This window comes from Prionailurus bengalensis, chromosome B3 (genome assembly GCF_016509475.1).
Source record: "Prionailurus bengalensis isolate Pbe53 chromosome B3, Fcat_Pben_1.1_paternal_pri, whole genome shotgun sequence".
Taxonomy (NCBI): domain Eukaryota; kingdom Metazoa; phylum Chordata; class Mammalia; order Carnivora; family Felidae; genus Prionailurus; species Prionailurus bengalensis.
The window spans coordinates 40818898-40845264 of NC_057355.1; the positions used below are offsets into that span (position 1 = coordinate 40818898).

The 26367-nt window shown below is 39.3% G+C and overlaps 1 protein-coding gene across 4 annotated transcripts in view; it reads right to left on the minus strand.

The window, feature by feature from the left end:
* Positions 1-3037: 3037 nt before the first annotated feature.
* TRIP4 (thyroid hormone receptor interactor 4) overlaps positions 3038-26367 on the minus strand; it is a 67408-nt gene continuing 44078 nt past the window's right edge. For 2 of the 4 annotated variants that reach the window (XM_043555184.1, XM_043555186.1), the window contains 2 exons: positions 10763-10865; positions 3038-3341 (listed from right to left, as the gene is read on the minus strand). In XM_043555184.1, coding sequence (XP_043411119.1) covers positions 3274-3341; positions 10763-10865 — 171 coding nt within the window. In that variant the 3' untranslated portion in view covers positions 3038-3273. Of the gene's footprint in view, positions 3342-10758; positions 10866-11479; positions 11585-26367 lie in introns of those variants that run through there. The other 2 variants (XR_006293270.1, XM_043555185.1) reach the window with 2 other exon arrangements.

Sequence of the window (26367 nt, forward strand, 5' to 3'; positions counted from 1 at the left end):
TTAATTTTATTTAATTTAAATAACCACATGTGACTAATGGCTACCATATTAAACAGTACAGCTCTAGACTCTTGTCAAATCTTATGTACTGACATTTTTTTTGCCCCTTGTGCCAACATCTTATTCCCTTCCTATGTCACAACTTCATATGGATTCTCAGTCCCTCCCATCCACCCCCCATCGCCCTATTTATCTGACTCCAAACTAGGATGCCACACTTACTAGGTTTTCTTTCTGGGCTCTCCATTGTCACAACTGAAATCTGAAATCTGATCAGTTTACCAAGTTTCACCCCATGAATTAATCCACATTATGTGCACACATATAAATGGACAGACATTTACACAAGTTTCTTTGTGTCAGATGGAACTGTGGCTATGGTCTTTCTTCTCTGCATGAGAGAAGTAGAAAAGCCTTCCACATGCTGGATCCCTTGCTGCTGGTGTCTGTGATATGGATCACCTCCCTCCAAACACATTCACAGAAGCTGAGAACAGCAGATGTGTACTTGCTATTTGAATCTCAAGGAAAAAAAAAAAATCCTTCATCACAGGCCTTTCTTTCCTCCCCCTAGGCCTAATAAACTGAAGTTAGCTGATTTCTCTAGTTTAATAGATGCTTGCTTTTTTTACTGGTCTTTTCTAGCTGGGCAAGAGAACAACCCCAACACTGTCTCAATCTTGGCTAGGAGTTCTAGCAAAAGCATTAAAAAAAATTTACCAAATAAATGAAATCCATATAAATGGGCTTTAGTATAGACAGCAGTTAAAATCGAAAGAGATTAAGGGTTATAACTCATAAAAACCCTAACTTTGTAATTTTTGTAAAAATAATCTTCAAAGTCTAAGTTTTTCACAGCTACTCCCTAGGTTTCTGTACACTTCCAGCTTGAAAAAAGGGGACACCTAGTTCTTTCTCTAGATTAGCTATACCAAGCAAAAAAAAAACCCCTTACTCCAATCCAAACATCTGACTGGAAAGTCAAAGCCTCCTAAGTCCTGACAGAGAAAGTATCTTGTTTCATGTATCTCCCACTCTGAGCTTACATAATTGAGACAGGACCCTGTCTAGAAAAGCAAAAACAAAAAACACTAAACCCTTCAGGTACTATACACATTGAGAGCCACTGAACCCAACCATCCAAAAGGGGGCGCAGATATTTAGGCTGCAAAAGAAAACCAGCTCAGAAATGTGAAACTTCCCTCAGGCCAAGCTGTCCCAGAGTTAACAGGGTCAGTGCAAAGTGTTGTAAAGCACTGAAAGGCAATTCCTGGGCGAGTCTGTGCTCAGGATGCTAAGAATTTCCACTAGGCTTTAAATTATGCTATTCATCACTGAGCAACTGACGGCCATCTACCAAGTCTCTCCCACACTTCCTCCCGAGTGTCCCACAAATAAAAGACAGACTTTACACCACCAACCACCACGTGAACTAAAAGGCTTTCACAGTCTAACCATGAAAAGAAGTTTCCAAGTTACTCTGCCATTTACTCATGTGGCACCAGCTGCATATTTTGGATGCTGAGGTGGGTTCTTGTAAATCTGTAATGTTCTTGTAAACTTTCTTATCACAGCACACAAAATGGTTGCATAACCTGAACTCTTGCAGCTCCTGATGTTTTTCTTTAGGTGTACACACACAATCTACCCAGGTGAAAAAAAATCAATCCAGACTCCTCTGTGCTTGAGCTGTCATTCACATAAAAAGGCAGGTAACTTTTTGTGGTGGTTGTTTCCTGGGTCCTTCACCTCCTGCCTTTTGGTTTTATTTTGGTACTCAGAAAACGAGACAATTCCAGTGCAGAATTCAAGATATTACTGCTTGGTAAACTATTAACACAGTGTGGCTTCATTAATAATACTAGGGTCTTCAGGAGACCAGAATGAGACTTTTTTTTTTCCCTCTAAAGAAGTACCATTAGCTGTCCTTTCCATTTTCTCTACAGAAGTTGAGCAGGAAAAGAAAGAGAATACTGCATATTTGCATTACCAGAACAAGAATCGGGTAGGTTTTCCCTGGGAATCCAAAGTGATCAGGCCCCCACAAAACCAGTGCCTAGAGCTATGCAACAAGCAGAGTTCACAGTTGAGTGAACATCAATGCATATGAGTGGAGGCATTTCAATGCAAATACATGCTGAATATGAAGGATTAAAGAAAGGGGAAATTAATCTTTTTCATAACACAGGGCACTTTTTTTTTCTCTCCTGCGTGCTCTCTTTTTTAAGTCATGCACACAACTGCTGGAGGGAATCCAACTTCCCTAGTGTGGTGGTGGTGCTTTATAAAAAGCAGAACATACACATTTAAGACCATGAATTTCCTGAGGATGCCAGCAACTGAGATTCTGACAGCTCTGCTGAAGAGACTCAGAAAAAAGTGTTTCACTAAGTAGGGCCAGACTGATGAGTAAAAAATCTCATTTCAAATCAACCTATTTTTTCAAAGCTCATAGCTTCCTGAGGTGTGATGGTTTAAAAGGTTGGGTTTCAGCATTTGGGGGTATATGAATACATTTACTGAAGGGACTTTATTTTTTAGTTTGCTTCTAATTGTCCCATCTAAGTGATGCTTTTGCAATACCCACAAAATAAATAGGGCAGTTTCATGTTGCTTGAGCAAGTAGCTCTATCTTCTCCCAGTCTGATCTTCTTATGTCCTAACATCTCAAACCAAAGAACAAAGTGGCAGCACCTTTTCAGGTTATCCCTTAAAAAAAAAAAAAAAATCTGCCAATGAAGGTTATTCAGCTTTTGAAGACTGTTCACTTCAAGACATGTTGGACTAGAGCAAAAAACTTGTTAAAACCCTTTCTGTCCCATCACAGGTATGCATTAAACATAGGCTTCCTCAAACACCTTAATACTCTAACCAGGCTATTACTTTGAAAAGAAACTTTAAAATTCAAGTGGTCTCTCAAAAAAATTGTTAACCTTTGCTAAGAAAGTTCCCAATCTCAAATCCAAGCTTCAGAAAGGAAAGTAATTTCCAACTTGTTCTTTTCTGATACCATTTTGAGAAAAATGTCAAAGACCTAGAATTTTTAAAATAGCATTTTATAAATAATGTATTCAAAGATTTTGACCTACTACATAAAGTAAGAATCCCACTCTTTAAGAAAAATATACAGATTTAGGTAAGAGTCTAAATTCTCAAAGATTCAAGCCTGATGCCAAGCCTTTAGATTTCTAATGCTTCAATTCCAAAGGACCAGTGGATAGCAATTTTAGTACACAAAACTCCACTATGCTGTATAGCTCCTTTTCTCCTGGGTCAGACAGCTTTATTCTGCTTCATTAACCCCTTCTTTGCTCCTTGATGGATCTTGGAATCCAGTTTCCCTGTAAAGGAGAAAAAGAAGCCTCATTATTTATTTTTTATATTTGCAATGCAAATCTTTCCTGGCCTCCCAGGTCTTCTGGTTCCTGTTTTCCTGTCACATTCAATTATCTTGCTTCAGGACTTAGACACTTTCAAACTTCAGAGTTTCATTCTGTAAGAATGAGGAAGCAGTGGGAACACTGTTTAAGGACACACAAATGTGGAGAGACACACACACACACACACACACACACACACACGATGAGTATTCATTCGCCTAAAGAATCTAAATCATTAATATTTCTAATTTTGTAGCTAAAAGAAAAGAAACAACTCGTTTTTCAGGAGGTCTCATGCTAAGGCAAGTTTGAAAAGAATACACATATATAATAAAGGAAGGCATTTCACACAGTGGGAAACTCATTCCTCTGACCTGTTAACTGGCTGAGCATAATGCATGAACCTCCCTCGCAGTGAGAAAAGCAGTTCAGTTCACCCCTTTGCTGCCTCAGACTTAATAGGGGGAGTGACCTGAAACAGTGGAGTAGAATCCACATGAATGGTTTACTGACAAAGGGCCCCTATCACCAGCTAAGAAGGGCAAAGGTCATAGGCTGTATGACTCTTCTAAGTGTTAAAGTTAGAAAACAAGCAACCTTCCTGTCCCAGGTGACCCTAATGAGAGGTACTTTACTGATGTGGTCCCTGACCTCTGACTCCTCAGATCTACCAGGACGGTTTGGTTCGGTGGTAGCAGCCTTAGGAGCCATCCATCTCATGCATGAAAACAATCTTAACAAAGTTCCTGTCTGTCTTACACATTGATTTCTCCCACAAAGAGTCTCACTTAAGTCAATAGTGATACTGGCACTGAACTGAACAGAAACAGGTCAGTTTAGCCTCAGCATTACAAAAAAAAAAAAGAAAGATTAACAAACAAGGAGCTTCCCTTTAAGGCAAGCCAGGTGTACTACAGCCCACACCCATAACTGCCCCCCCCCCCACATGCTGTCATTTTCATTTGTTATAGTAATCAGGTGTACAAGAAAGGGCAATGGAATAGAAGTCAGGAGACTTGGGTGCTAGTCCATCCCTCTGTGTTATTAACTAGCTGTAAAATCTGGACTTTAGTCTCTCTAGACTTTAATACTCTCACTTGTCCAACTAAGAATACATGTCTTGACTACTGGAAAAGATTGTGAGAAAATAACCTCAGGGCGCCTGGGTGACTTAATTTCAGCTCAGGTCATGATCCCAGGGTCGTGGAATTGAGCCTCTTATTGAGCACCACCTACACGGAGCATGGAACCTGCTTAACACTCTCATTCTCTCTCTCTCTCTCTCTCTCTCTTGCTCTCTCTCTCTCCCCCTCTGCCCATCTCCCCCCACTCATGCTCTCTCTCAAATAAAATTAAAAAAAAAATTAAAAATAACGTCATCCTAGTTTCCCTTTTTAAGTTTTCTTAAGTTTTGTTTTCTTTTTCTCCTCATCTCTCTACGGGTATACCTGTCTCTGGAATAACATTACTTCTTTTTCTGGGCTTCCTCAGAAACCATCAGTAAGCAATACCCTGAATGCTATCCACTAGCATTGTCACAATGCTGTTGATTTTAATTTGGGCTTTACAGCACAGAGTATTCCCAGGGATTTAGGAGTCTTTCATCCCCCAGGCTGCCCAGCTGGAAATCCGAAAATGTGCCAGCAATCTGGCAAAAAGCCCTACTACAAGGCAAGTTTGCCTTTATATTCCTAACGCTACCATAGTGAGCATCAAATGGTAGGTGCTCGGTAAATGTGTTCATCAAATGAATTAAACAAAGATGGCAAGGCAGACATTACAAATTTGAAAACCTTTGCACTGTAGGGACTAAGTAACCAAAATTAGCAGATATCAGATAAACACTAAGAGTATCCATTGAAAAGGTGGTGGTACCAGAAGCATAAGGAAGTACTGCATCTCACTCAACTTTTTAGGACAAGTAGGACAGAATTCAGAATCCCACTTAGGACTTCACACTTCTAGTTCTCTAGTCCCTGAGACTACCTAGCTGTATGTGAGGAAGTCACCTAGTCACTCTTGTTCTCAGCTTTTTCTATGCCAAGAGGAAATTGGACTACGTTGTAAAGGAGGATTCTTCCAGCTCTATGATATTGTGCCCTAAAAATGAAATGTGATTAGAATAATTTGTTTCTGAGGCAATCTGATAAAGTGCAAAGAGCAGGAAAATCAGAGACAGAAAGATGTGAGCAAAATACAACTTCTATAAACCTATTTACTCAACTGAAAAGTGAAAGGAGTAAAAAATTCCTAACTTACAAAGTTATTGAGAGAATTACAGCTAACATTAAGTGCTTTCTAAATACCAAGCACTATGCTGTTTTTTAATATACATTAAGTCATTTAATCCAATAACTAATTGAAATACTATATGTTAAAATGCTTCATAAACTCAAAATTCTCTGAAAAAGTAAGGGTAGTCATATTTATGCTGAGGCTTGGGAGTATGTTTCTTACTTATGGTCTCAGTTTACCTTACAACTCTAAGCAAGTCTATTAACTATATGTATTTCAGATTCCTCTTATAAAAAAATAGCCATTACCTTCTTGACACCCTCAAAGCTTTACTGTCTAAGAACATTCCAAGTATAATCTTTGGAAAACTCCAATCTGATTGTGAAAGCCCTCAAGTGAGACCAGCTCAGGTAAGATCAACCCTATGAAGCAAAGCCCTCAATGGATAGGCAAACTAATCCCTGGCTTCAGGGATGACGTCATAAAATGGAAAATAGGAGGAAGGAGATATAAAGGAAGTAGGACTTCTGGAGCATTCCCAGGGATTCAGAAATTCTTTCACCCCCTAGACTGCGTAAGAAAACTATACATGTGCCAGCAATCTGTAAGCTCCTTATAAGTAAGGACTTCTTTACATCCCTAACATCTACCACAGTGACTGCCAACAGTGGCCAGCTTAGGCCAGTTGCAGGCAATAAAGGCAAGGGACTGGGGCCTCTTGCATGAAGAAGCAGTCATCACAGTTCCCCTAAGATAGCAGGAATTCTGAACTAGTTCTAGTTCAGCCTCATCTTTCAAGACTTGGGATCTGGACAGTTAACTACAGTTACATACAGTACACTCTTTTAAAAGCAGAGTGGTAATGCTTAATTTCTGTATTTCTCCAATATTTTTACATTTAATACCTACAGCATCTCAGTGTTAACCACATCCTCAATCATGGTGCCTAAGGAAAATCAAATGCATGTGCAGCAAATGGACAAGAAGTTAAAAGGGGAAAGAGTATTTGTCATCAATTGATATAACTCTCCTAGGGATTTCCACATGCTTTGCATAACATATAAGGCAGTACTTAAATGCATTTATAGAGCAAGCAGTTCATTTAATGTAAAAAGATTTCCTTTGTCTCTTTGAGCATTTAACCTATTCTATTATACTGTTTTGCATTTCCTAATTTGAGCAGACACACAGCCAAATGATATCATATTACACACTGTACTTTTCTGAATGATTTCAAGAAACGGAATTATCCCCAGGTCAAGCAAGCTCAAGTTTATGTGTCCAAAAGCATAAACCAAAATATATGCCTTTACTTCCAGTTATGGAGTGAATAAGTCATGGGAATAAAAGGTACAGCATAGAGAACATAGTCAATGATATCATATTAGTATTATATGGTGACAGATGGTAGCCACACTTGTGATGAGCAGAGCATAATGTATAGGGATGTTGAATCACTATGTTGTAAACTTGAAACTAATGTAACATTGTTGGTCAACTATAGTCAAAAAACTAAAAAATGTATACATACCTTTAAATATAAGGCATACACACACACACACACACACACACACACACACACACACACACACACAGTGTACAGCAGGTAAATAGGTTGTATTCTAAAAGCTTATTTGCAAGTCAGAGTTTGGAACTTGGAACATGTCTCATAGAACTAATCTATAAAAGATTCCTAAGCCATCCTACAAAACAAAAACAAGAACAAAAACATTTAAGCCAAAGCACTATAATTGAAGGAGAGTATTATTAATATTATGGACCTTTACCATTTAGTGGAACAATATAGCTAGAAGAAAATGTGAAGCATTACAGATTAACAGCCAACTATGTATTTTCCCCTGTGGCAGTGAGAGTAAAAACTTTTTCCAGCTGTAAGCTACTGAAGGTGGCTCCTTTGGACTACAAGAAGAAAGTTCTGGCAGAGTCTAAGATTTTAAGAGATGGTAAAGAGGAATGAAGGATGAAGGAATGAAGAGTTACAGGGAATAGAAACTTCACACCAAACTATATCCTCAGGTAGGATGGTTCCCTTTCAATAGAATTTTTTTTTCCAGGGTGCCTGGCTGGCTCAGTCGGTAGTACATATGACCCTTGATGTCACGGTCACGAGTTCAAGCCCCACGTTGGGTGTGGAACCTAAAGAATTTTTTTTTTCTGATGCATAAAGGGATTGGTCACCCATTCTTTCATTTTTTCTCTTTAAATTTCGCTTATTTCTGACTGATGTTTCACTTTGGCCTAACAAGGAAGAAGCTGCGGTCTCACAATTTCTACCTGAAACAAGCAGACAGCCCATTTGGCTTTTTAAAGCTTTTAACTACAATCGGGAAAGGACAGAAGGTTACTAAAGCTTTCCTCTAAGAGCATCATTCCTCCCCACCCCTCTACCCCCCACCCCCATTAAACTTTATTGAGAAAAACAGAGGCCATATATGTAGTGAAAGTAGGTCTCTGGGTAGAGAAAGTACTGGAGTAAAACATTTCACAGAAATATCTAAACTGTTTACAGAGAACATTTTCTCACAGGAGATTAAGCAGCAGGTAAAAACCAAGATAGGGGAGGAAGCTAAGAAAAGGTTATGAGGACTAAAGATCAAGTAGCACTGGGTATGGGAGAAAAGACCTAAAATGTTTTCCTGCTACCACCAGTGCTGATATCAGTGCCTAGAATAAGGTGAGAATGGAACAGGGAGGGATAGAATGCCACAACCAAAAAAGAGGGACAAGAGAGAGATTTAAATACTAAATAGCAGAAGAGTGCCTGGCTGGCTCAGTAGGTAGAGCATGTGACTCTTGATCTTGGGGTTGTGAGTTCAAGCTGCACTTTGAGTCTACAGATTACTTAAAAATAAAATCTTGGGGCACCTGGGTGGCTCAGAATGTTAAACATCCGACTCTTGATTTCAGCTGATGTCATGATCTCACAGTTTGTGGGATCAAGCTCCAAGTTGGCCTCTGTGCTGACAGTGCTGAGCCTGCTTGGGAGTCTCTCTTTCCCTCTCTCTCTGTCCCTCCCCAGCTTGCACTGGCTCATGCTCATTCTCTTTCTCTCTCTCTCTCTCTCTCTCTCTCAAAATAAACTTTATGGGGCGCCTGGGTGGCTCAGTCGGTTGAGCATTTGACTTCAGCTCAGGTCATGATCTCACGGTTCGTGAGTTCAAGCCCCACGTCGGGCTCTGTGCTGACAGCTCAGAGATTGGAGCCTGCTTCAGATTCTGTTTCTCCCTCTCTCTGCCACTCCCCTGCTCACTGTCTATCAAAAATAAACATTAAAAAAATTAAAAATAAACTTTAAAAAAATAAATAAAATCTTTAGAAAATAATGATGAGATCGATCAATCAATCAATCCTAAATAGTGGAGAGGAAGAAAAAAGTTTCCAGGGCCACTTGGCAACCAGCTGGGATAGTCTGAGTTGAATAATATGTAGAAGTCAAGGGCAACTTATGTTCAGATTTTCTGATATATAGGAATCTAAGGAACATATGTCTCATAAATCATAAGAGTTGCCTGAATTTTGTGATGAATATACATTAATCTAAATTCACAGTCCAAGCATCTTATTTTGTGATCGTAAGCAGTATTACTCAAAGTGTAGTCAGCTGAGCAACAGCATCAGTATCACTTGGAAGAAGGCCCAGGAACCTATGTTTTAACAGCTCTCTAGGTGATTTTTATTTGCAGTACAATTTGAGAAGTACTTCTCTATAGAACAGATTTATCAAATGGCTAGTTGGTCCCCCAGGTACAGTGTGAGGTAGAATTGTGCACAACCTAAGACAATGCATGCCCCCAAATTATCCAGTTCACAGAACGGGAAAGCAGTGTCACAGAGGCACAAAATAGTAACTGATGTGAGCAAATGGGACAGTTTCTGAGGTTGTTTTATTTATTTTATTTTATTTTATTTTATTTTATTTTATTTTATTTTATTTTATTTTATTTTATTTTATTTTTTAATGTTTGAGAGAGCGTGCATGAAAGTGGAGGAGGGGCAAACAGAGTGGGGAGGGAGAGAATCTGAAGCAGGCTCATCACTGTCAGCACAGAGCCTTACTCGGGACTACATGCCATGAACTGCATTTGCATTGTGAGATCATGACCTGAGCTGAAATTAAGAGTCAAGACACTTAACCAACTGAGCCACCCAGGCGCCCCAAGGTTGTTTTTAAAAATAAGTTAGGCAGAAAGACCACCACTATGTATTTCCTGAGATAGCTTTGAAACAGAAGAGGCTGAGGTAGGACTAGACAGAGGAAGAGAAGTTGGTAGTAGTAGAAGAGTTGGAGATTGAAAAAGTAAAGTCAACAAAAAGTGATTAAGAAGTGAATATGCAAGGGTGCCTGGGTGGCTCAGTTGGTTGAGCGTCCAACTCTTGGTTTCAGCTCAGGTCACTATCTCAAGTTTTGTGAGTTTAAGCCCCACATCGGGCTCTATGCTGGCAGTGTGGAGCCTGCTTGGGATTCTCTGTCTCCTTCTCTCTATGCCCCTCCGCCACTCTCGCTGTCTCTGTCTCTCTCAGGATAAATGAACTTCTAAAAATAAAATAAAAAGAAGTGAATATGCAGGAATTCAAAGAGGGTACTATAATCATAAATACATAAAGCAAAAGTTACAGAAAAAATAAATCATCGAGAGGTTTCAAAAAGAGGGCTAGGTTAGAGCTTTAGGAACCAGTAATCAAGGGCAAATTGGGAAGTGGAGCCTCCAAAACACTCAAAAAATAGACACACAAACTTCAGTCTTATTCTTGGATTGAAGACTGAAGAACAATGAATAAAGGTCATTATTGCCATTGGCATTGGCTTACTACTTCCTTTAATGAGCAGTGCAGCAGAGCAGAGCATACTCTTTTGGCTGACAAATGAGGATTTTAAATGTAATGGGATCTTAAATGCAAGTTTAGAGTGATTCACTAGCATACCATTAACTGTGGATCAACGTACACTTTGGAAAGGCTATATTGTAGTTAACTTAACATTAAAGTTATCACTAAATATAATCATATTAACCCTCCAATACTTGACATGCCATAAAACAGAGGAAGAAGAGATTTTTAAAAAGTTGAGCAAGTGAGACACAAGACACAAAGAAAAGAAAATTAGACCATCAAAGTTTGCGACTTACAGATTTTTGGATTTCCTTTAATAGGAAACTTCACAATCATTTCCTGGGGATTTGTGCAGATGAAAACAAATGGAGAATCCGATTCTTGACTCATGTCTGGATACTGTGAAATATAAAAATAACAAGTTCAGACTAGTTGGGACAAATTTTGAATTTCAAGGAGATTAAAGGACGTCCCAGATTTCACCTCAACATTCTGATGATAGCACTCTCCATTTCAGTCAGGTAAAGAGGATTATGCTTAGCAAGCAAGAACAAACCTTCACCTTTCCCCAGGCCTTAGCACAGTGGTCTTATGCAATCTATTGCCTGCCATTTCTGACTTCCTCTAATGGGAACTTCTTTAAAAAAGAATACCTGATATCTTCCCAGAAGAAACAAAACTGACCTTTTTCTTTTTAAGTTTATTTATTTAAGTAATCTCTACATACAACGTGGGGCTCGAACCCACAAACCTGAGATCAAGAAAAAACTGACTGTTCTTTTAACATAAGTGACTGAGAGTTGGGAGAGTCACAGGTCTCCTTCTGGAACATCGGGCACCCCCTAGGTTAACTCAAGTAAAACACTGGAAGATTTAAGAAAAATAGAACACTTGTGGAAATTCTGCAAGAAATAATCAACAGAGCCCTTCTTTCACTAAAAGGAAGGAAGATGATTCATTCTGAAAGGTATGAACATGCAAAAGCTGTTTTGCTGGATGCATTCCAGACTTACTTAGGGTGAAAAGGTAACTGGTAGAGCAATTCTGAAAATTATTTAGAAGCCTCCTTTGGATCTCTCATCACAAATCTGTGTGAATACTTAGGACTTGTATTCCTTCTGCAAAGACAGACACAGAACCTGGAGTAAGACTATGCTGGCCACATAATTACAATTTAAGGAACAACTGAGGGTTGGCAGAAAGTGCTCTCTAGCAATGCCCAACTGATTTGTTGTTTCATTATTTCCTACTTTGGGATGTCTTGTATTTAGCATGTTTGACAAATATGACTCATAGGCTGACTACAACTATGGGTCAGACTTCATTCCCAGAGGAGCCTTTCTCCTAGTAGCTACCATCCTAGGTACGCACTTATTTTCCTCTCTTAGTCACCTGCTAAGATATACCCTCTAAAGACCTAAGGCTCTAAAGTAGAAATGGAGGTTTCAGTAAAATAAGAAAATTCTAATTTCTCTGTAACTAGTGGAAGCATAAACAGTTAAAACTTCTTTACTGACCACTTGACCACTCTGTCGTAGGTGGTAGGTAACGCTATGGAGAAAACAGAGGAATTTTAGCAGCTTTTGGTCCTGCCCACATACCATGGCTTTCAGTGTGGGACAGGTGTGGCATGTACTTTGATAAAACATAGCTTAATATCAAGCATCAGACACAATTATATTCTGAGGCAGGATCAAAATGTTCATGGCAGAAAAGAAAGACTGAAGATGAGAAGGAAAATCCTCTTCTTTCCTTATCCGCTGGATCTTTAGAACTCAAAGAAAAGCAGGTTCCAGCTGTTACTGCTGAGGTGCTTTGGCACGAATAAAACCAGAGGCTGCCATCAAGATCTTTCAACCTAATTCTACAGAGGGCAAAACAGCAGCAGTCACAATTTCCATCTCCAATTTTCTTCCTCTCCCCTCTGTGTCTTAGAGTATTGAGGCAGAGGACAGGCTGCCAGGACCTCATGGCTCTGCTTTTCTGGAACTACAAGCTATTTCAGTCATCCTCTCCTCTTTTTCCTGCATCAATAAATGTTCCCTCTCTACTGAACCAATCCCATTAACAAACATAACTTCTGTAATGTCTGCCATAAAGGAAAACTCTCCAGATCTCGCATTCTCAAGCTACTGCCCCATTTCTGATTCTCTTTACAAAATTCATTAAGAGATTGTCTGTGCTCTCTGCTTCAAATTTGTCTGTTTTTTTCTTGAATTCACTATAAACAGACTTTCACTCCCATCACTCCACCAAAATTATTCTTCATCAACTAAAGGTCATTGTTCACTTCCATGTTACTAAATCAAATGGTCACTTTTTCAGTTCTCATCTTAATTGGTCTATTTGTAGAATCTGACAGAATTCTTCTCTCCCCCCTTCTTGAACACATTTCTCACTTGGCTTCCAGGATATCGTTCTCTTCCTGGTTTTGCTATTTTACTGATTGCTCATTTCCCCATCCTTTAAATGTTAGGAGTGCTTCAGGGGTCAGGCCTCAGACCTCTTCTCTCTCTACATTCACAACCTTGGGGATTTCCTTCAATCTCAAGAGTTAAAAAATAAGGTCCTGAATTTCTAACTACGAGAGGTGATGGATGTTAATTAAATTTATTGTGGTAATCATTTTGCAACATATATATGTATCAAATCCTTCTGCTGTACACCCTACACTAATACAATGTTATGTGTCAATTATATCTCAATAAAACTGGGGAAAAAATGAGGTCCTGAAAGTAAAAACCTAAACCACAATGAGATACTAGTTCATGCTCAAGAAATGACTACAATAAAACAAAATAAAACAAAAACAAAAAACATGGAAAATAACAAGTGCTACTAAGGATGTGAAAGAATTAGAACCCTCATGCATTGCTGGTGTGAATGTAAAATGGTGCAGCTGGAGTGGGAAACAGTGTGGTGGTTCTTCAAAGAATTAAAGCAATTCCACTTACGTGTATATACCCAAAAGAATTCAAAGTAGGGACTCACATACTTGTGTACCAACATTCATAGCACCATGATTCACAATACCCAATAGTATCCACAATCCAAATGTTCATCAGCAGATGAACAAAATATTGTACATATGTACAGTGTAATATTATTCAGTCTTAAAAAAGAATCGAATTCTGATATATGCTACAACATGGATGAATCTTGAAATATTATCCTAAGCGAAATAAATCATGCAAAAAGACAAATATTGCATGATTCTACCTATATTAGGTACTTAGGATAAGCAAATTCATAGAGACAAAATAGAGGTTACCAGGGGGTGGGAGGAGGAGGAACAAGGAGTTATTATTTAATGAGTACAGAGTTTCTGTTTGAGATGATGAAAAAATTCTGGTGGATAATGGTGATGGGTTGTACAACACTGTAAAAGTACTTAATGCCACTGAATTGTATACCTAAAAATGGTTAAAATGGTTAAGTTGCAGGTTATATATTTTATCACAATACAAACAAAATTTAAAAAAAATCAAGATCCTGAATTCTTTTCTAAACCTGCTCCTGTCTTATCCATACCCCCTTTAAAATGAGTGAATGATCCCATCTTTCCAGTGGTTCAGGCCAAAACCCCCACAATCAACCCACTGAGAAATCCTGTTAACTCTACCTTCAAAGGATGTCCAATACCTCACCATTTCGTAAGACCTCTATAGCTACTCCCTGATCCAAGCCATCATAATGTTTCCTTGGATTACCACAATAATCTAATTGGTCTGTTTCTGCCCTTAACCTCTTTCTTTTCTATTTTTAACACAGCAGTCAGAACTATTTTAAAAAATATATCAGATCATGTCACTCCTCTGCTTAAAACTCTCCAGTGGCTTTTCATCTCATTCAGAATAAAAGCCTAAATGCTCACCGTGACCTTCAGGTCCCTAGACAATCTGGCCCCCCATTTTCTTTCTTTTTTTCTTTCTTTCTTTCTTTCTTTCTTTCTTTCTTTTTCTTTCTTTTTTTTTAATTTTTAATGTTTATTTATTTCTGAGAGAGACAGAGTGTGAGCAGGGGAGGGGCAGAGAGAGAGGGAGACAGAATCCAAAGCACACTCCAGGCTCCGAGCTGTCAGCACAGAGCCAGACGTGAGGCTTGAACTCACAGACCGCAAGATGCTGACCTGACCTGAGCTGAAGCTGGACGCTTAACCGACTAAGCCACCCAGGTGCCCGTGGCCCATTTTCTGACACCTTTTTCTACTACTTTCCCCCCCACTTTCACTCCACTGTGGCCACAATGGCTTGTTGTTCCTGTCTCTGGGTCTTTCCACTTGCCTAGTCCCTCTTCCTGGAATGCTCTACCCCCTAGCCCAGATATCCACCTGGCTTCTTCTCTCTTTCTTCAGAACTTTATTTAAATGTCAACTTTGCAGTAAGTTTTCCCTCATCATTCTATTTAAAATCAGAGCACCAAACTCCTCACAAACTTGACACTCTCAACCCCTCTCCTTTTTTTTTTTTCTTACAGCACTTACCATCATCTGATACTACATAACTTTACTTATTTAAATTTTTAAAAGATTTTATTTTTAAGTCATCTCTACACCTAACATGGGCCTTAAATTCATAACCTATAAGCTTCCAACTTCGGCTCAGGTCATGATCTCACAACTTGCGTGTTCAAGCCCTGCGCCAAGCTCTGTGCTGCCAGGTCAGAGCTTGGAGCTTGCTTTGGATTCTGCTTTCCTGTCTCTCTGCCCCTCACCCACTTGCACTCTCTCGCTCTCAAAAATAAACATTAAAAAAAAATTTTTTTTTTTAATTCACAACCTAGAGATCAAGAGTTGCGTGTTCTACCAACTGAGCCAGTCAGGTGCCCCTAAAAATTTAAATATGGCTTCCCTTTACTAGGATGACAGCTCCATGAAGGCAAGGATTTTTGTCTGTTTTGTTTATTCCTAAGCACTTTGAATCATGCCTGACACACAGTAGGCAACCAGTAATTATTTGTTGAATTTGGGGCATTTGGGTGGCTCAGTTGGTTAAGTGTCCAACTCTTGATCTCAGCTCAGGTCGTGATCTCAGGGTCATGGGTTCAAGCCCCATGCTGGGTTCTGTGCTGACAGCTAAGAGCCTGGAGCCTGCTTCAGATTCTGTGTCTCCCTCTCTCTCTGCCTCTCCCCCACTCACACTCTGTCTCTCAAAAATGAATAAATGTTAAAAAAAATTAAATTTTTTGTTGTTATTGAATTAAAGAACAATGAATTTATCAACTTGTGCATTAAGGTTATCTTTTTAAAATTTTTTTTTTTAACGTTTATTTATTTTTGAGACAGAGAGAGACAGAGCATGAACAGGGGGAGGGTTAGAGAGAGAGGGAGACACAGAATCTGAAACAGGCTCCAGGCTCTGAGCTGTCAGCACAGAGCCTGACACTGGGCTCGAACCCACAGACCACCGGATCATGACCTGAGCCGAAGTCGGACGCTTAACCGACTGAGCCACCCAGGCGCCCCTAAGGTTATCTTAATCATGCTAAATACACACAGGCTGGGAACTAGACACTCTTAGGATGATAGCCCTGGGTAAAAGCAGGTGCTATCCTATAATCTGTTACCCCCCCCCCCCCGGCCAAGATAAATTAGAACTCTTGGCAAGTGGGCCAATAAGGCCTTATGTTTAATATAAACTACCCTGACATATATTAATAGAGTAAGCAAATGTCAAATAACGGGGAAAATGATGGACAAATGAAATTATAGAACAAGAGGTTTATGGGACCCATTCTTGCTTCACAATAAAGATAAACATCAAAATCAACTTTCCAAACTTAATCTAAATCCAAGTTTTATGTGAATATCTCTTCTCCCAAACTATTACTGAACTTCAGGAGGCTTACAAGAAACAGAGCTGACGAGCAAAGCAGCCTGCAAAAAAATAAAGCAAAGGCCTATGTGTTGGGAAAAGGGGTAGAATACATTAAAGCAAAGTCAGTTTGGCACAGCCTCAGTACCTCCAGAAAAGCATAATCACTGCAACTGGGGTCTGGACACTATGGACCACATTAAACACTGACAAGTCAGTGACTTACAAGAAAGGGATTTTGGTCTGAGAGTAAAAAGACAAAAATGCACCTGATGGAGAGAAAAGTAAATTAGGGGCACCTGGCTGGCTCAGTCAGTAGAGCACATGACTCTTGATCCTTGGGGTAGTGAGTTCAAGCCCCACATTGAGTGCAGAGCTTGTTTTAAAAAAGAGAAAAGTAAATTAAGAGAAGGTTCATATTTAGAAACAGTGTGAATAAACTCCGGATGCTACAGTAAGGGTCAATGAGAGCACATCAGACAGGTTAGGGAATGTGGATTTTAAGATCAGGCAACTCAAAGCAACCATTCAAATTCAGTAACAGATTCCTCAGGAAGTTGCTGCTGTTCTTGCCTATGAAAACATGACTCCTATCACCTGGTTTCCAGCCTGATGAGTGGGGGAGGTGGGCCTACTCTTCTTTCATGCCTCATAAATTTCATAGCTGTCTAACATAACAGGTAATTAACTACTAAACAGCCATTTTCTTCTCTTCTCCAGAGGGAAATTGTTCACCAGTCGTTTAGAAAACATTTCTTTTGCCATTTTCATAAGAGAAAAAAAAAGGTTAGTAGTTTTTGGCAATCACTCCTAATTCAGAGTCAAGTGGCCATTTTCACCAACTCTGCAAGCCTCCATTTAGTCCTTGTACTGAAATGATCAGTAACTCCTAAATGATGGCACTCTTGACAACAGATCCCCAGATGACCTATAAATCTTATACCTGTCTCCAGAGGACTAACAGCTACCGCAAACAGTTAAGAAAGAACTCACTGACAACATATATTTGCTGTAGGTTTTCTTGGTTTAAACTTTGGGGAACTAGACAGGACATGAAATCAGGCTCTGAAATCTAGTTAGCTGAAAACCAACTCCACGAAGATTGAGGTGATAATACTCATAAAGAGAGAAGGAAATAAGTCTGATAAAAAGGCTACAAGTAAAACAGATCCAAAGAAGCATATCCTGAAAGCAATTCTCTAATAGTTCTCTAATAGTTCTTATTTACCTTTTCTGTTAAAGCAATTCAACAAGTCTACAGGACACACAACTAGTACCTTAGGCCCCACGATACTGGAGGATAAAACTTTTCTCACATCAGAATAAGATAGGAGTAGTGATGCTCTGACAAGATGACAACTGTATATTTGACTGGAGTTGGATAGAGACCAAGCCAGCTGGCCCAATATGGGATCACTGAATTCCCACGTACAAGTACCCAAATCAAATCATGTGCTCAGTATAGGGGCGCTTGAGTGGCTTAATCAGTTAAGCATCAGACTCTTGCTTTCGTTTCAGGTCGTGATCTCAAGGTTTTTGAGTTTGAGCCCTGCAATGGGCTCTGAGCTGATAGGGCAGAGTCTGCTTGGAATTCTCTCTTTCCCTCTCTCTCTGCCCCTCCCCTACTTTCTCTCTCTCTCTCTCTCTCTCTCTCTCTCTCTCTCTCTCTTTCTCTCTCTCTCTCAAAACTAAACATTTTTTTTTAAATAATGGTGCTCAGTATCAAAGATGGAGGGATTGCAGCTCAATGCTATAGAGTTCATATTTGCTCCAGGTGAAAAGAATAATATGCAGCTTAAGGGTCTTACAGCCATTTGTGGAAGATGACCTAGTTGAAGCCACACAGCATTGGTTTCCTGGTCCCATCCTACTCACAGTTAAGTTTCCACTGTGGCTTTCTGTGCCCTTTGGAATTCTATGCTAGAACCTCCATACACAAGAGAACCTAAGCAAGTGTATTTTCTCTAAAATTAACTGCATAGCTTTTCTGCCTTCTTTAAGACCTAAATGGGAATCACCCACTCACAACAGTTATTTTTGGTCTTAAATTTCCTATAGCAGGTTTTCACTCCAACTTAAACTAGTGAGAACCAAAAGAAAATTACTCTTAATTAAAGATACTATGTTGTAAGGTCCTTTAACCATTGAAGTCTACATTTGGGACTAATAACTCAGAATGCTAAAACTCCTCTTAAGGGATAGCACTATTTTAGAATTTATCTCCCAACGGAAGATAACTTAACTGAGAACAACTGTTTTGAGGCACAGTTCAGAACATCCTTTGACATCAGTTAACATACCAAGGTAAGATAACTGTCAGGCAAACTGGTGCTATTAACAGTAACAATATGCCTTTATTGAATGATATTTGTCTTTGAGAACAAAACAGATTAAAACATTTTAAACTATCCAAATAAAAAATCATAACACTGTATGTTAACTATACCGGAATTAAATGTTTTTTTTTTAATTTTATTTTTAAGCGATCTCTACATCCAACATGGAACTGAAACTCACAACCCCAAAAATGAGAGTCACATGCTCTCCCAACTGAGCCAGCCAGGCACCCCTGGAATTAAAATTCTTCTTTTTTATCATAAAAAAATTGATTTTTGTATGGTGATTACATATTATAGTACTTCTTTCCTTTACTACTATAATATAGGTTTTCTTTACCACAGGTCATTTATTTCAAAGTTATTTATCTTAAAAGAATATTTTCTCTCTTTTCCTTAAAGTTTAGTTATTTTGAGAGAGAGAGAGAGAGAGAGGCAGAAAGAGAGGGAGAGAATCCCAAGCAGGCTCTGAGCCATCAGTGCAGAGCCCAATGTGGGGTTCGAACCCAGAAACCATGAGATCATGGTCTGAGCTGAAATCAAAAGCTGGACATTTAACTGTCTGAGCTATCCAGGTGCCTCAAGAAAATTCTTTTTTTGTGTACTCCATATGGACTAATGATACTACCATTCACCCAACTGCCAGAGCCCAAAACCCAAGTTTATCTCAGATTTCTTTCTCTTATCTTTCATATCCAATCAAATTACCAAGTCCTATAGACTTTACCTCCTAAACATTTCAATCATCTGTTCCTTTCTGCCCAACTCATCTGCCAGAGCAATAATAGAAATATGAACACAGTAGCCCAGGGAAGGAAGTGATTAGTCTTGTCAGGGAGGAAATGGACTGAGGTCTAGGAAGACACTACAGAGAGTGACATCTGAGTTGTTTAAAAGGATGAATATGAACTATCCTGGTGGAGAAGAGCATGGTGACCTGATAAAGGATGGTATACTGAGGAAGACAAATTCTTTCTTCAGGACTCACCTTTTTTAGAAGCTTCCTTAACCCTCTCCACCCCACCCCCAGTCAAGCTGCGTTAGGAGTTAGGGCCTCTCACACATTCCTTTTTCATATGATAATTAGTATGGTTGGGTTTTCTTGTCTCAGTCTCTTCTAGTAGACTGAAAGATCCAGAAAGATGAAGTATCTGTTAAAACTCTGGATCCTTAGTCTTTTTTTTTTTTAATGTTTACTTATCCTTGACAGAGAGAGTGAGACAGAGCGTGAGTGGGGGAGGGCCAGAGAGAGGAAGACACAGAATGGGAAGCAGGCTCTGGGCTCTGAGCTGTCAGCACAGAGCCCAACGCGGGGCTTGAATCATGAACATGAGAACATGACCTGAGCCGAAGTCGGACGCTCAACCAACTGAGCCACCCAGGTGCCCCTGGATCCTTAGTCTTTAGCGCAGTTCCTGGCACATGACAGATGGTCAGTCAATACTTACTGAATGTATGATTGTATAACATTCCAAGCAATAAAATCTTAGATAATTTGCTACCTGGTTCATACAGTAGACTAGGTGAAAAATTAAGAAGCCTTGAACAGATTGCAAGAAGATACCAAGGCTACAGCAGATTCCTTCTAGATCAAGCAGACCACTTTCTCTCTAACCTTCGGTTTACTTACAGGTAACATGAAGGTGTCACATTAAGTGATTGATTCTACTTACATAAAACCTCTTACATCTATTCCCCTCTTGTCTAATTTCACTGGCATTATCCTAGAACAGACCTTTGAAAATATCTTGACCCTGGAATGACAACTGCCATCTCATTAGTCTCCCCACCTTCAGGCTCTTCACTGCAATTAATCTTCCACCTTGCAGTCAGATCCATTTTCCTAAATGGAGGCCCTGATCACGTTCCAAACACCCCGGCTCCATTCCACAACTGACTACAGATCAAAGTCTTACCTCTGAAGCCTATCATTCAAAGCTATCTACCATCTGACCGCAACATACCTTTCCATTCTTGTTTGCTGCTTCTTCCTCTTCTTCTCCCATACTCGTCTCTCAACAAACTGGTTTGCTATTATTCTCTGGACAGGCCCCTAACTTCCCACCTCACACTACTCCTCCTCCTTGGAATATGCTTTTCTTATCAACTAAGTAGGAAGACCTGAACAGCAATCCCAATTCTACCATTTACTGACTGACACTCTGCAAATTACTTTAACTCTCTGTCTTGAATTCTCTTCTCTTTAAAAGAGGGATAACGATACTTTGCTTGAAGTGGTTGTGAGGATTAGAAAATAACATACATAATAGGCCTTGTATATAATAGCTGATCAAAAAGTGATAGATTTTATTATTATTACCTTTCAAGGCTAATTCAAAAGCCATATTCTTTTTTTTTTTTTTAAGTTTATTTATTTATGTTGAGAAAGTGTGATAGAGTATGAGGAAGGGGCAGAAAGAGAGGGAGAGAGAATTCCAAGCAGGCTCTGAGCTGACAAAGAAGGCTTAAACTCAGATCATGACGGAGTTAATCATCATTAACAGAGATCATGACCTGACCCAAAATCTAGAGTCAGATACTTAACTGATTGAGCCACCCAGGCAGCCCAAAAAGCCATATTCTTAATAAAGTCTTTTGGGGTCCCTTCTAGCTAGAAGCAACCTTTCTGTCCTTTAAATTCCTCAGAGACACTCTACTTTTCAAGACAGTTATCCTTGCTTTTTATTTTGTTTTTCTTTGTTTACATACATATTTTACCTATCTAGTAGTCTTTTAAACACCCCGAGGACAGACCCCATGGCTAATTCATCTTTTTGTTTCTTGTAGTGTCTAAAACAATGTCTGATTTATGGTAGGCACTCAAATATTTACTGATAAATACTTAAGAAAACCTTAAGAGTTATAGGTTTGTTTTCAGATGAAAAGGTAAAAACATTAAAGAATTTACATAAATGTATAGACAAGTGTTAACGTTCCCCTCCTCTTTTCGGGATAAGTACAAAGGAAAGCAAAATGCTTTCTGGAATATAAAAAAATATACATGGTTGTGCTCAACTCAGCAAGTAGGCATTTGACACCCAGATTACAAAACAACTTTAAAGATAGTCTGCTCTGACCTAGAAATTCCAGTAAATATTCTAGTCTTCATGAGAATTCTGAAAATATGTTCCCTGTTTCACTCAAGTAAGCTGTACTTTTGAAGAACAGCCTAGGGTTAGGCTAGTTGTGGCAGACACACAGTTCCCCTCTTTGTTGGGTCTCTGACACAGCCCTCATGATCCCTTAGAAATCCACATTTTAGGTCTATAAATATGCAGGTTTTCTCAGTATGACAAAGGACATTTTCACATATTTTAAAAGAAAGTAGGGGCACCTGGGTGGCTCACTCGGTTGGGCGTCCAACTTCGGCTCAGGTCATGATCTTGCCGTTTGTGAGTTCAAGCCCTGCATCGAGCTCTGTGCTGGCAGCTCGGAGCCTGGAGCCTGCTTTGGATTCTTTGTCTCCCCTTCTCTGTGCCCCTCCCATGCTCGAGCTCTGTGTCTGTCTCTCAATAATGAATAAACATACATACATACATACATACATACATACAAAGAAAGAAAGAAAGAAAGAAAGAAAGAAAGAAAGAAAGAGTTTGTGGGGGTGCCTGGCTGGCTCAGCCAGTAAAGAATGTGACTTTTGATCTTGGGGTTGTGAGTTCAAGCCCCATGCTGGGCACAGAACTTACTTTAAAAAAAAAGAAAAAGAAAAAGAAAAAGAAAATTTGGGGATACTGCATTTTTCAAGGCTGTTATCTGGGTTGAATACTAACTATTACTTCCTTCATTCTCTAATTTCTCACCTCTCAGACCTACAGACAATCCATTGATTGATGATAGAAGCTGATGATTTCCACACATGATTTTTGCAAACCTTCCTGATGATCTGTATTGCTTGGATACCCTTATAGGAGAAGGACCAAATAATACTCTCTACCCCAATGAAGACTTCAATTCTATTGCTAATGTCAGTTATATAGGCACCCAGCAGAACTGCTTCAGCATAACTCTTTAAAGATAGGGTCTTAGCTATTATAAAAGCCATAAGATCAAACGGACTGAAGGGTCAGTAAACTGGCAGGAGAGGAATGGATTTAGTCAGAAGAAATGGAATAATCAATGACCTTGGAGATTTCAGACAAATCAGATTTTCTATTGAAGGCAGAGATATAAATAGCCCAAACACAACATAGACAAGTAGAAACAAAAGCCACCAACTCAACTTTCTGTTTGAAAACTTGTTAGGTCTAGAGAACTGTTCAAACCACAGCTGCTAATGGTTATGGATTTGGCAATCAAAATGTCTTTGTTAAAAAAAAAAAAAAAAGTTTTAACTGCCTTACTATTGAGGTTACAAACCACAGCCTTGATGCATTGTTGCAGTCAACATCCTCCCTGCTGTTTTTGAGAGCTTACATCTGCTGCTGGCAGATAAAGTGCTGGCAAACTGCATGGGCTCCTTCCAGGGGAATACAGGAGAAGCTGTAACTAGATGGCTCTCATCTACCTTTCTCTCCTGAGTTGAGCCCACAGCCTTTGCTGCATCATTCTTGTCTTGTCTAGGTTGATTCCCTGCCATTACTCAGAGGGCTGAGGGTCTAGTGGGATTTTCTTCTGGCACAAATTGGCCATGCCAGCCATACTACTCTTAGAAGATAAAAGGAAGACGAGTTCTTAGCTCAGGGCAAAGCATTTTAAGCTCATATTTTAAAAAATCACTTAGAGTATAGTGTACTTGATTTTAAACAACCTCTAATAAAACTTTTTTTTAAAGAGACTAAATGATCACATTATGCCAAAAATAGTGAGGGCTTAGTATATTTTAACTTATCAAAGAAAGGCCAAGAATGTGAGGTCAGGAAGTAAGTTACTGAGTTTCTTTGGGGAAGGAAAAAGGAACAAGATGGAGAAGTAAAATGTGGTCCAAGTCACACATGAGATTAGTTTCAGTTGAAATAAAAACTACTAGATCTACATTGGTTTTCAAAGCAAATGTCATTCAGCTGGGTAATGAAAAATGAGTGTAAAGGTGCAGAAAGAAGACATAGGTCAAGAAATTGTTTCCTGTATGATTCTCCCTCAGTGAGATGACCTATGACAATAAAAGAAAACCAAACATACTTAGGCTAGCAGTTTCTTAGCTGTATATATAAGATACCAGTTCTGCAGTATGAAAGTAGGTAGTGTGTATGAGGTAGGGGGAGGGGATTTATGGTCGAAAAGTTTAACACTGTATGTTGTATCCATTAGACCTAACAGACAGTTGTATCAGAGAGTCATAATGCACACTAGCGTATTAAGGTCTCTGAGAAGGTCTACAGTAAACAAACACATTTGTCTGATACAAATACATTTTCCAAATGTATGTGTCCATTCAGAACCACCTCCCCCTGTTTTTATTTCCCCAGAGAACATCTATACATGGAAGAGTTTGGGAAATGCTAGTCTAGGGCTATTATTCCTAAACTTTCAACTCATTCTTACAGTAATGAGAGTAAGGTTTGTAAAACAGACTAGGCAATCACATTACTAACATCACAGAACCACAGCTCAAACAAAGACAGGTAGATTACCAAAGACGCTTGAGACATTTTCCGAAAGGCAGCCAAATACCAAAGCTACAACTTTTAAAAGATCTTTATCTAATAAATAATCCCCAAATAAGACATATCAATTCTGCATACATTCATGAGCTACCCCCAAAGAAAAGAAACAGTGGGGAAAAGCCCCAAAAAAGCTGACCATAGGGAAAATGAGTAAGGGATTCCTATTTGATGAAGCCTACTGGCTTCTGGCATTTGGAGATATTCTAATGACATGTACCAGAGAAATTCATAAGGAGAGTTGCCAGGACCTCCAGCTGGGAACATATGGAAGGATTCCTACATTTCTATGTGCTGCCCTCAGCATCCTCAGGATAAAAGACAGAATCTAAGCTCAAGGAGGAGTATCATGCTGACCTGAAAGAGAAGTATCCATGAGAAACCAAAAAAGATTTGTCAATTAGATTTCTAACTCCCATAAGCTTGCTGTACTCCACAGACTAGGATTACTGTTTCCTACCCTTCTCTACACATTTTGTGGAAGGAAGAAGACTGGCTGTCTAGTGATTGAAATCATTTGACCTTGTATCAGATGGTGGTTTGCTTGATGGACAAATAAAAAAATAAAGGAAGGCCCTTTGCCAAACCCCACCACCCACATACCAGATGCTCCAGATTCCCCTTTTTAAATTTTTTTTAACTTTTAAAAATAGGTTTATTTATTTTAAGAGAAAGAGAGAGAGAGCAAGCATGTGTGCACATGTGCAAGCAAGGGAGCAGCAGAGAGAGAATCCCAACGTGGGGCCTGAACCCATGAACCATGAAATCATGACCTGAGCTCAAACCAAGAGCTGGACGCTCAACCAACTGAGCCATCAGGTACCCTGATTTCCCTTTAAGAATGCAGATATCCTATGAAGAAAATATACTGATAATATATTAACTCATCCCAAGCTATTAATGCCTGTGACAGTCTTTAAAACTATAAGGCCTACACCAATGTAAGCAATTTTTATAACTGTTACTTCTAGACTGAAAAAAAAAGGGGAGAGAAAGAGAGGAAAGAAGATACTGGGGAAATGGGCAAAAGGCCCATGGAAGCACAGGTACAACGGTGTGGAAAAAAGGGTCTCCACATGTCCATGGTTTTGACTAGGTCTGAATTAGGTAGTAAGGTTCAGAACAAAAGGCTAGGGGTCAAATCCATGCCAAAATGCATGCATTGTACTCCTATACATAAAGTAATCAGAGAAGAGCTAAGGAGGCAATCCACAAGAAAAAGAAAGAAAACTAGAGGGATAATTACTGGCTAAAATCTGTGAGGAAAGGGTAGAGAGGGTAAGATAGATAGGATCAGGTTGGTTTTTTAAGTTATTTATTTATTTACTTATTTAGAAAGAGAGAGAGAGAGAGAGAGAGAGAGAGAGAGCGTGTGCGCTTGCATGAGCTCACAAGCAGGAGAGGGCAGAGACAGGAAAGAAGTCCCAAGCAGGATCCACACTGCCAGCGCAGAACCCTGTCAGAGCAGAGCCTGATGCGGGGCTCAAGCCCACAAACTGCGAGATCATGACCTAAGCCAAAATCAAGAGTCAGACGCTCAACTGAGTGAACCACCCGGGCTCCCTAATAGGAGTTTTTACAACAGTAATAATGTTATCAAAAGGCAAATAGATCTGGAAAAGAAAGAGTTTACTGAAAAAAATTAAGCTGAAAAACATTTTCCTAAGTACAGTGGTTGCCTAAGGCAATTGTTGAAAGTACAGGAAAACCATACTGTTAGGTAAGACTCTACAGGCTTCAAGGATAGACTTTGCCATTTTGGATTCTGCTAGTCTGAGTCTAAACATACAGCTCTAAAATTACAGGCATTCTCCAATGAAGCTAAAGTCTTTAGGCTCCCTCTGCTGCTCAAAAATGAAATCTAGTTATGTCAGTCCAACCTTCAATGATCAAAAGAAATAAAAATACATACCTACACATGTGTGCACATACTCCCTCGCATATACACTCCCCAAATATGGCACAGTCCAGGCAATCAGAAATCAGAATTCAAACTTACTTGCCTATCATGAATTCTCTGGCTTGAACCAAATCTTCCACAATAATAACAAATCCTATCATCCTCACCACTTAATTGAAATAATTCAAAGGATAATGGAGGGTATCTTTACCAAAAGCAGCAAAGTTTTATGAAAGGTGAAGACCCTTT